General features: G+C 31.8%; 1 protein-coding gene across 1 annotated transcript; it reads left to right on the forward strand.

Moving 5' to 3' along the window:
• Positions 1–5,503: 5,503 nt before the first annotated feature.
• Positions 5,504–7,245, forward strand: LOC112000770 (LOB domain-containing protein 25). The gene is made up of 2 exons (XM_024032930.2): positions 5,504–5,798; positions 6,429–7,245. Exon 2 carries the CDS (start codon positions 6,442–6,444, stop codon positions 6,949–6,951), a length of 510 nt encoding a protein of 169 aa, XP_023888698.1. The 5' UTR covers positions 5,504–5,798; positions 6,429–6,441; the 3' UTR covers positions 6,952–7,245.
• The last annotated feature ends 4,412 nt before the right edge of the window (positions 7,246–11,657 follow it).

The following is an 11,657-nucleotide window of genomic DNA, read 5'->3' on the forward strand; positions in this document are numbered from 1 at the left end:
TCTCTCTTTACATTACTCAACAACTTAATTATTTAACAATACGGATTCTTTGTTAACAATGTGAGATTCATTTTTTTACTAAGACATTAACTCTACACTTAAGATTCATTAACCAAGTGAAACTCCCACTTTTTCCATTTAATTTTCCATCTTATTATATAATTAATTTATCAAAATTAAATTTTAATATTATAGTATTCCAGTAGAGTAAATTTGTGGTTGCATGTGCTAGTCATGCTGTGTGTAAAATTTTTTCATAAATTTTGGCGTTAAAGTACAATATAGAAAGAAAAAGATGAGGAAAATCGGATCTATATAAATTGGAGCAATTATATATGGGAATGATTGGGAGAGTAAGAGATACTAAATTTTTTTAAGTCAATTATTTTCTAAATCTATCTTATAATTTTAAAAGTTTGAAATTGTTACAAATTAATCTTTTATAATTATTAATTTCTCTCTAGTTTCACTTTCAACTTGAACAGTTGAACCCTGAACTTATAAAATCATCTCAATTTAAATATTTTGAATTTGATCTGAGGATTTGATTGAAGGTCTAAATCATTTCGTTTTCAAAATTTTGAGGTTCAGTTTGAAACTAAAGAAATTCATAGTTTAATTTCAAACTTTTAATTCTCTAAAAAAAAAAAAAAAAAAAAAATCAAACTTTTAAAACTATACGGATTAATTATTTGGAACCATCCCAAAAGTATATGATTTAAGTGTGTAATTTGCATCAAGATTATTTTCCTCTACTCTTTTCCCTACATACCACTTTCACATTGTGATGAGACAAACTAATTGGCTAGATGAGACAAAGCATGTAATTTTGTAGAGGCGACGCTCTGAATGTTATTCATCATCCCCAACAGAATTCGACTTCTTCTCCTCGTTGGTTTGTTGATGAGACCAAAATGATTTTGAATCCCTTTTTTGAATGGTTTGTAATTCATATATACGTGGCTAATTTTTGCCCATAACTTAGCTAAGCAGACCCTTTTGAGTTGTCGCGTGTGAAACATCCTCATCTCTTTTGTGCTTGATTTTTGCCGTATGGAATAGGAACACTTGGTCTAATAAGTACAAAATATTGAACAATTCAAATGTCCCAAGGCCCCAAGTCATGCAATCAAGATAGTGTCATATTCTTCTCAGAAAAAAAAAAAAAAAGTTAGTGTCATACTAATTTTTCATGTTAAGGGATATCGTAATTCTTTTTTTTTTTATACGTAATTCTATAACTCATAAATTTGCTAAATATGCTGTTCATATCACAGCTTTGTTGGTATGAATGGAAAATATTTTTCTACACTTTAATTTTTCAATTCTAGCCGATGTTAGCTAAGTTTTATCATTAAAGTTTACAAAATTCTTCTAAGAAAAAAAAGCTAATGTCACTTAATTAAATTTGGTTAGAATAGTAGGTGGTCCCCAAGATTGGTTTTCTTTTGAGGTGTGTGTCTGTGGATAGATAAAGATTGGTTTGATAAATCATGGAATAGGAAGATTGCTTAAATTGAGAGGACAATATAATAATATAGAAGATAGGTTTGCATATATAGGAAAAAAAAACCGCAGTGTCCTAACTAAACTTAGACTATAATCAAAGCAACAGGCACTTTGGAACCATATTTCATTATCAATGACGAGAGTGGCAAGACTCAGTGGTAGCACTTAACAAGGCTTGGCTTTAGAGTTATTGAAGGAAGAACCTAAAACTTCATGCAATGGTCATTGCATCATCGACATGTGTTGGGGAATAGAGGCAGGCTATAGGAGATAAATTTATTTTGAGCCCAGAGCAAGCACATTGTATCATCGACAAGATCAATTCTAGGCATGGAATGTGAGAAAGCCTATCCAAATAGGCATTTGAACAATTCACAAACCTATGAAGCCACAGTTCTTGGTCGAAGTGATAGCCAATTGGGTAGCCTTTTTATGTCCCCTTTTAAACATGAGGGCTAAATTATTAAATGGGACACTTTACCTGGAATCTCTCTCTTTTTTCTTTTTCATTTTTTTTTTCTCTCTCAAATTTGTCAATCAACCTATTCCTTTCAATGTTGTCCATTGTATCTAACTAATTGTGGTCAGCATTATTTTGGTTAGTACCCAGAACCCTGTGAAAGGGGATAATGTTTGCATTTTTCATTTTTGTAAACCCCAACCCCCCCCCCCCCCTTTTTTTTTTAACCCTACATTTCGGCTCTAAATAATCAATGATGAAGTTAGAAATTTGGCTTTTGAGTGGATCGAGTAAAAAATGAGATGATTAATTGTATTCTTTTTTCTTTGTATATATTTATTTATTTTATATGAATAGTACTATAAACATAACAAAATATATAAATTAATTATTTATAATATAATGTGTACTAAAAAAATATACATATTAAATTTCAACAAATAACTTGAACCAAGTTGACAAATATTTTTTGATATACTTATTAATTAGCTTATTTTTAGGTGACTATTTTTTATGAGAAAGGAGGTAAAAAATTTTTCCCATCATTTTTTGAGATAATTTTCTAGATAACTATATATTTATTATAATTTTATAAATTTCAAATTAATTTAAGTAATTGGATATCACAACAAAGTATTATATCTCTATTAAAGATTATAAAGAAACTTAGGCCTTTTTATAAAAAAATTATATATTTTTATAACTAATATTATTTGTAGAGGTATAAAGATTTTAATTGGGATTTGGGGCCATAAATCTATATACTTAATAGTTTTTAACATTTTTGGGACCACTCATATAAAATCATTACATTTTTTAGAATTTTTAAAAAATTTGGCGGAGGTCAATTTTTAACTTTTTAAAAGGAGGTGAAATCCAATGTGGATACAAGATCTGATATTCGAATTGCCTACTTTGATACCATAACAAAGTTTTATTTATTTCAAGAGTTTAAATTGTTAGAGAATGAAGAATTTAATCATTTAACAGTTATTTTGACAGCAAACACCAATCCCGTGAATCATTAGCGCGCGATTACAGGTGGAATCCATATTATATATGATGAGTCAAATCTGAGTCTTTTTTACAAAAGTAAAAGAGTACTGAAGCTAGATTCTTTGTTTCACCATGTCCTACTAACTGATATTTCAAGAATTCAATACATAACATTGTATTGAGCATGATATATATTAATATATCTTCTACATATCCAATAATTGTCACTCATCATTAGGGCCATACTTATTTAACATAATTTATTCACAGAAAAAAAAAAGAATCTTTTTAAATTTCTATTGCAACTTTTTTCTCAATGCCCCCATTGCAATCTGACCCTCACAGTGTGTAAAGATTCCAAGTCGGCATGCAGCAAGGAGAACAGAACTTGTTTCTGAAAGTGTCCATATCATCTCTCCACTTGTATTTCTTGGTGCCCAAAGGCTATGATAACAACAAATATTAATAAATTTAAAGAAAAAGTGAAGCTTTGTACTAATTATTAATGATTTGATCTGAGTTTCCATATAATGTTTTGTATAAGACAATAGAAGTTTAAGCATGCATATATAAAAATACAAATAGAGATGCAGATAGCCGTCCACATATGATAATACTACAAAAAGTAGATTCATGTACCTTAATGAGGAGATCTAAAATAAATCTCATCATTATATGCTTATAGCTACTAATCTAAATTCTGCATATAACGACACATTGTCTTAACTAAATATGTATTTCATAAACTAATATATATATATATATATATATATTGTTCATAACAAAAAGTTTACTTGGGGTTGTGATTTGAGAAATGGGGTTAAATTTTATAATATCAAAGGTGGAAAGCAATTTACCTAACTAGTTTTAGGAAACCCTTTTAGCAAATAAGTCCTAGGGAACCACCGACCTTTAATCCTCTACTATTTAAGTAATTTTTTACGCCTTTTTGACCTTCTGAAAGATCAAATTAGATTAGGGCCGTGTTTTTTTAAAGCATATAACTTGCAAGATACTAAAAAGTTTTCTTTTCTACACATTTGATTAGAATTAAACTTATGTTAAGTCACTTTATGATAATTGTCTTTTACCATCATGTTAAAATATCAAATGCTTATTTTTAGAAAAAGTTTAGCTTCAAATGGTTTTTATTTTTTATTATGTAAATAAGAATTTTTATCATTAGATTAAAATACTAATTGGTTTTTTTTTTTTTTATATAAAAAGGGTTCAAAGTTTAAAGCCCTAGATTTTTTATTGTACAACAATTGATTTTTGTCCTTTATTTTTGATGTAGGCATGATTTTATCGTAAATTTCTTATTTAACGATAATAGACTTTATCAATTAAGTTAACAAAATTCACCTCAAAACTTAATCTTTGACTTAAGTGTGTTCACATGAGCATTCAAGAGTACACTATGATCTTACACTTCTATTAACATGACAGATTCCTCACTTTTTACATAAAATTTCCATACCCAATTACTTTGTTAGTGAGTGAGTTACAAATAAGTGCTGGTACATCTTTATTTTTTATTCAAATGTTGTTGGGATTTCTGCAATATTCTTTTGCAATCAAAAATTTGATCTCATCAGCACTATACTCGTCAAATCACAGATCTTCAGGTTAAATAATGGAAATTATTGACGACATTTCAAGTTGTGGCTTTTGGGTCACAAGGGACAATCAAATATTTCAGAGTTCAGAGCTAGTTGAGAAGTGAAAATGTGATAGACCCAACCTTATCAAATATTTCAGTCACGTTTGTCTGTAACTACACTGAAATGATTCAAAGTACTGTGTCCATGCTGATTACTGAATTCAATAATGGAAGCTAATAGTAAACCTTTCGGAGTTTCCTGCTGATACTGGCACTCAATAATTGAACTAAACAGTAAACAGTAAAATATTTCAGAGAGGGCTGGGTGTGCATCCTATTCCTACCACATCTTTAAACAAATGAACCCTAAAGTGTGCCCCAGAAAGAGATAAGAGAGACCATAACTGAGTGCCACATATATATAGAAAAAGTTGAAGGATTTAAAGCGTGATTTGTTTCTTCTCTTTGGTTATGATCTTGACTGGGTTTACTTGATTTCTTATTTCCAGTGCAGCAAAGAACAATAAATTCATGTTGCATATTGATCTTGAAACAATACAATTACTTGCCAAATGATATTCTTGGATATATGTATGCATCTTGGTGCAATAAATTAAACTAGTAGGAACAAAGTTTATAATCTTTTAGAGAGTACACCCTATATGCCATGAACACCTTAGTGTTACTAGGGTTTTGGTCACAATATATTCTCTTATGTATCTGAAAAAGAACATGTTTTTCTAGATGCTCTTTTAGAGTGATAGAAAATTTCAAAATTCAAATAAAAAATCACGATATACATGTCATATTTTGTATTTAAAGAGAAATGTAACATATACATATGAGTATTAATGTATGAATGTGACTGGGACAGGTTTCAAGTTTCAACTTAAGCTGAACAGTGTCTGATAATTATTATAAAGGCAGTGTCATAGTCATCCTTCTTTTCTTGTAGCCCCATCTATTGCTCTTGTCTTTTGCTTTCCGTTCCTCCTCACTGAAAAATGCTCTTTGCCTCCCTTTTTTCCTCTTATTATCACCTTTTGTCAATGTATTTGCAAGTCTCTCTTTCTATCTGAACTGCAACTAAACTAGGGTTTTCCTCCTTTGAACACAAACCCAACAAAGCAATTTTAATCTCTCCCAATGGCTGCAGCAACATCTTTTTCCTTGGGAATATCAAAGAATAGATCTTGAAAGAGTTTACACAGACAGCAGGAAAAAGAAAAGGTAATAGTATTCTTTCTGACCATAGAAATCAACACANTAGAGAAGAGAGAGAGAGAGAGAGAGAGATTCAAAGGACAAGCATATTGTATGAATTTAGGAACTGTTGACCAAATTCAGGAGAATCCTAACACAGGAAATCATCCTTGTCTTCATGTGTCATATTAATTACTTTTTTTTTTTGTCAGAAAAATAAAAAGCGAGAGAGAGAGAAGGGGGGGGGGGGGGGGGGCTGTTTATCAACATTCAAGATGTAATGTTCATAAAGTAGTAGTACTCATGTTCAAGAAAAACAGCTTAGCAGGCAAAAAGTAAAAGAACTTTGAAAGTAAGATAGCAGTAGATTTTTGGTACCTATATATATAGACAAGTGGTAGCGTGGTACTAACCCTAGTTCTGTTGTCCCAGAAAATCACCAAGTTAAATTCAGGAAAAAAGAAAAGGTATTGTCATGTTCAACCGTGTCAGAATATATATTCTTAAGGAAAATTCTTAATTTACATGAAAAGTGAATGTGTTATTCCTTAAAAGGAAATTACAAAAATAAAATAAAAAACTTATATATGGCTTCCAATTTCAAGTGAATTTGCAATAAACTGGTTGATGGATCAGATGGGTGATTTTTTGCTGCAGGTGAAATATTTATATGGCCTCTTCTTCTAGCTACTCCAATTCTCCCTGTGCTGCCTGTAAGTTTTTAAGAAGAAAATGCATGCCAGATTGCATTTTTGCACCATATTTTCCACCTGAAGAGCCACAAAAATTTGCCAATGTTCACAAAATATTTGGTGCGAGCAATGTTAGTAAGCTTCTCAATGAAGTCGCTCCTCATCAGAGAGAGGATGCTGTAAACTCTCTGGCCTATGAAGCCGAGGCACGGATAAAAGATCCAGTCTATGGTTGTGTTGGAGCCATCTCAGTCCTACAAAGGCAAGTCATTAGGCTCCAGAAGGAATTGGATGCCACAAATGCAGACTTGATCCGTTATGCATGCAATGCCAATGAAATGCCTACATCATCCCAGTTTGGAAGAAGGAATATGAGCCATGGAGGAGGTTCTTTTGGTCAAAATTCTGGTATGTATTATCATTATTCTCCATGGAATAATGAGCCTGGTGAGGACAGCAATGAGAGAGGAGGAGAAGGTAACATGTAATGTAAGATGGATTGTGTCATTCTTATGTACCTATGGCTATCTTAGGACATCTATTTGAGTTTTCCTATTGAAAAGGGAACATGGTATGCTAAGTTGTGAAACCCCTCTACGCAGAATATGGGGTACGACTACTGAATGCTACTAAACTTTTCATAATTGAGAAATTAGCAACTTATCATAGTCAAGTTTTTGGTGTAGCATATGGGAAGATTTCTATGTAAAGCTCTTGGTGTAATCTATGCTTGGTTAATTTTGTACATTGCTTGAGTATTATTTGGAGCATGTACATTGGAATTTTCTGTTTCTTTTTTGCCCATCTTTCCAAGTGATATGTTATGACTCAAGTCCAGTAATCAGCTTGCCTATCAATCCTTCTCAAAAAAAAAAAAAAGCTTGCCTATCAATCAACTCTCCCATACCCCATATAAGTAAAAATTTTGTGCATTGGGTACACCTTTTTTTTTTATTTTTTATTTTTTTTTTAATATGTATAGTTTCTCTCGAATATGTTCCAACCTTTTCTTTAGCTCAGTTATAGCTGTCCTTCGGATTCAGAAGATTATATTATCACTTCTTTTAATAAACAAAGCAATTCTGAAGACCCAAGTTATATATCTATGTATGCCCATAGATTATGATAATGATTGAGGGTCCCCTTCAGTTTTGAGGCCACCAACCTAACATAGTTTATTTAACCACCAAACTTATAGCTCAATGGTCCATGGCACTTGGCACTGCATAATCGGGCCAGTAATTTTTCAGTAGGCCTCTAGAATCTTATTGGTTTATGAAATTATTATCTTAACTAAGAAACTAAAATCTTTCTTAATGTTCCAATGACATCATGTACAGGGTAGCACAAGTAGTTACATCATACACATCAGCTTGGTATACAGTTATAGTTAAGGAAGCTGATGCAAATTAAGCAACTCAAACCTTACTTATGCAACAAATCATAAATGTACTTCTTATATTATCTTTAAGAGACATGCTCTATGGACTATAAATGGACATTTATAATCTAGTTAAGTCTAAACCAGCTATAATGCAAATAATTTATCAAGTGACAATAGAAAGGGAAAAAGGAAACACACATCTCATCCAACTAATAGGTTATCCTTTTTGTCCACGCTCATTCATAGGCCCTAAGTGTGAACCAGTGGAAACTGTAATGAGATTCTTAACTTTTGGCACATCAAATCTTCAGGCTCCTTACAACTTGCTTCAACTCAGTATATGATTTTCAATATTTAAGGACAGAGAAAAAGTGACACTGCAAATGTGTTGACTTTTCTAAAATTTTATTTTAAAACTATACATAATATGTGTAATCTTTGCTCGTAAAATTCAAGTTTTTCATTATAACATTGTCATTGTCTGAAGCAGTAAGTCACACAGATGCCTATCCATATAGGATCCATACAAGTATTGTTCTCCCATGTGATAAGGGCACAAAAATCCCTTGCTGCGAATCATAATTGGATATTGAACCTTTGACTTCCTCTACCCTTTATAATAGTATTATTTAGGATAAAGTATTCCAACCTCCTCTAAAATTTTACAAAATATCACCCCTCTCAAATGTAACATGAAATAAAACCCCTCTTCCTTTAGTTTGTATAAAGGCAACCATTAGGCTTTTATTATTGGAATATCTCATTTTTTAAAAAGAGTTCTATTAATTTATACATACCTAAGTGGAGAGTATCGCTTCTCCATAAACCTCAAAGGAGGAGTGTGTCATTTCATTTACATATAATTCAGGTAAAATTCTTCTGTAAAAATGAAACATTACGTTAGTGAATTAAATAACATTTTGAGAAGTTGTGGACTTTAATGTTGCATTTATACAAGCCTTAAAAGGAAGAAATGTCAATTATACAAAGGAGTGTATTTTGACAAATGTAGATGGAGGGTAGTATAATCTATCCCATTATTTATCATTTCTAACCTCTTGAAAAATGCAGTAACCCTTCTCCCCCAACTTCTGGAGTAGCACACATTAATATTAGTGTGATAGCTCCCTTAACAATAAGAACATGATTAAGCACGCATTTGAATTTAATTATTTTTTATTAATTTATTAGCTTATTTATTTAAATATAATTTAAATAAACTCTTTTTCTAACCTAGCTAATGGTAAGAAGACACCTTTTCTGTTTCATCAATTTAATCCAAAGTAATCACAAACTTGGAGTGATTAGTTAAACAAATTTATATAACTCAGAATGAAAACAATGAGGTTGGGGCAAAAGAGTCAAGACTGTATATGCTATCAAATTATTTCATTAGATAATTGAGAATATTAGGAGAGTGTTATTCTTTCTTTAAAAAAAAAAAACCTATATTTAGCATTAAAGATTGTTATCTTCCAGTTTGGACATTATATAACATTAATCTTTCATCATTGGTCATTCACATTTGGTGTAACCAATAATTATTATGATAATAGTTGTGGGAATAACAATTTTCAATTGATAAAGTAAGATATACATGGAGAGAGAGAAAGAGAGATAGTAGATGAACATGTTGACAAGAAAGATACTTTATGTCTCTCTTTCTCATGCAAGAGCGAGCACGCGCACTGCATACGCTTAAAACACTAACAGAATTGTACATTTGGAATGTCTTAATCTGAGACAATGAGTCCTAGGTCATGTCTATCGCTCTCCAATTTATGGGCCACCCCCACACAACCGCCCAAAGGGTAAAAATGACCCAAAAGTGTAGTCCAAGACCGAGACCAAGACGTGCTCTCTTTCTCTCTCTCAAAGTTGCAATCTAAGGTGATTGATTGATTAGACATTGCCCAAAGCCAGTTGAGCTTGTGCACATGCCCAGTCTTAATCAGGGACGACATTCATTCAACACAATTTCAACTTCTTCAATAGACCTATATATATTTGAAGTGAACCACACATGACTGCTCAACTGCATGGCATAGGCCTCTATTGTGGTCGACAGCGGCCGGATTTGAAGGACTCTCACACGAGCTTTGGCTTTCATGGAATAAAGAGAGTTCAGAGCATGTGGCTAGGGATGGAGAGTGAGATTGGACGTGCCATTGAGGGATCATTTAGACATGTGATGATAAGATTTCGTGTTTATGTTGGACATTTTCAAACTTATTATTATGACTTCTGTAATTATTCTCCGACATATGTTGATGTGATTTACATTTTATACATACGACGTATATAATTTTACGTATTGTGTTCATGTTTAAAATATGAAATGAGTGATGTATATGGACAATATACAATAAAGAATATGAAAGAATCAATGCTCTAATAAATCTAAGATTTCTAATAGATAATCCTAAGAAAGAAGAAATAAGGGAGAAATTTATTTGTTTTTATTTTTATTTGTTGAAATTGAGGTACAATATCATCTTTTCCGTCTAATTCAAAAGTAAATTATAACAGTACTAAGTGATTGTTATAAATATGACGTGGACAAAAGCCATATGTTTCAATTTGAAACTCGAAACAAGAATTACTCTATTTTTTGGTGGAGGAATATTGTGACATGAATGTATACATTCACGTTCAAAGGTACAACTATAGTAATATTCAATGATAGCAAGAAGTATGGTGTGGACAAAAGATCATCCTAAAGGTCGAAAAAGGAATTACCTTATGTTTCAATAGGGAAGAGAGGAGAGGAGAATGGTGACATGAATATTACATTTTCCTCTTGTCTAAGTTCTTACCATATGCCCAAGGGTTGTTGGGGGAGTGGGTCATTCTCCCTTAGTTCTTACATATAACGTTCATAATTTCATGCATGATGTCCATATCTAAAATGTGAAATGAGTGATATGTACAAATGATATACAATGAGCGTGAGAAAATTAGTGCCCTTATAAATCTAAGATTTTCAACGGATAATCTTTAAGGGAGAATGAAGATATGTCTTTGTTTTTCTTTTTATTGGTTAAAATTGAGGTACAATATCATCTTTTCCATCTAATTCAAAAGTAAAATGATAATAGTATTAAGTGATTGTTATAAATATGATGCGGACAAAAGACTTATGTTTCGGTGGGCTAAAACAAGAATTGCCCTATTGTTCGGTGGAGGAAAAAAGAGAGGAAAATTGTGACATGAATGTATACATTCATGTTCAAAGGTAAAACAATAGTAATATTCAACGATGGCTAGAATTATGGTGTGATAAAAAGAAAATCCTAGAAGGGTCGAAAAAAAGATTTCTCTTATGTTTCAATAGGGAAGAAAGGAGAGAGGAAAGCTGACATGAATATATACATTTTCTTCTTTTCTAAGTTGTTACCATATACGCAAGGGTTGTCGGGGGAGTGGGCCATTCCCCCTTAGTTCTTACATATAACGTCCAAAATTTCATGCATGATGTTTGCATTTGCTATTGGTATCCACATTTAAAACAGGGTGATGTGTATGGAAGATATACAAGGAGTGTGAGAGAATCAATGCCCCTATAAATCTATGATGTGGAAAAAAGACCTATGTTTCGGTGGTTTGAAACATGAACTACCCAATCTTTTTTGGTGGAGGAAAAAAAAGAGGAAAATTGTGACATGAATATATGCATCCATGTTCAAAGGTAAAACTACAATAATATTCAATGAAGGTTAGAAATAAGACGTGAACAAAAGATCATCCTAGAGGGTTGAAAAAAGGAACTACCTTATGTTTCGATAAAGAAGAAAGGAGAGGAGGATGGTG

The sequence above is a fragment of the Quercus suber genome, unplaced genomic scaffold (genome assembly GCF_002906115.3).
Source record: "Quercus suber isolate HL8 unplaced genomic scaffold, Cork oak 2.0 scaffold_22, whole genome shotgun sequence".
NCBI classification, from domain to species: Eukaryota; Viridiplantae; Streptophyta; class Magnoliopsida; order Fagales; family Fagaceae; genus Quercus; species Quercus suber.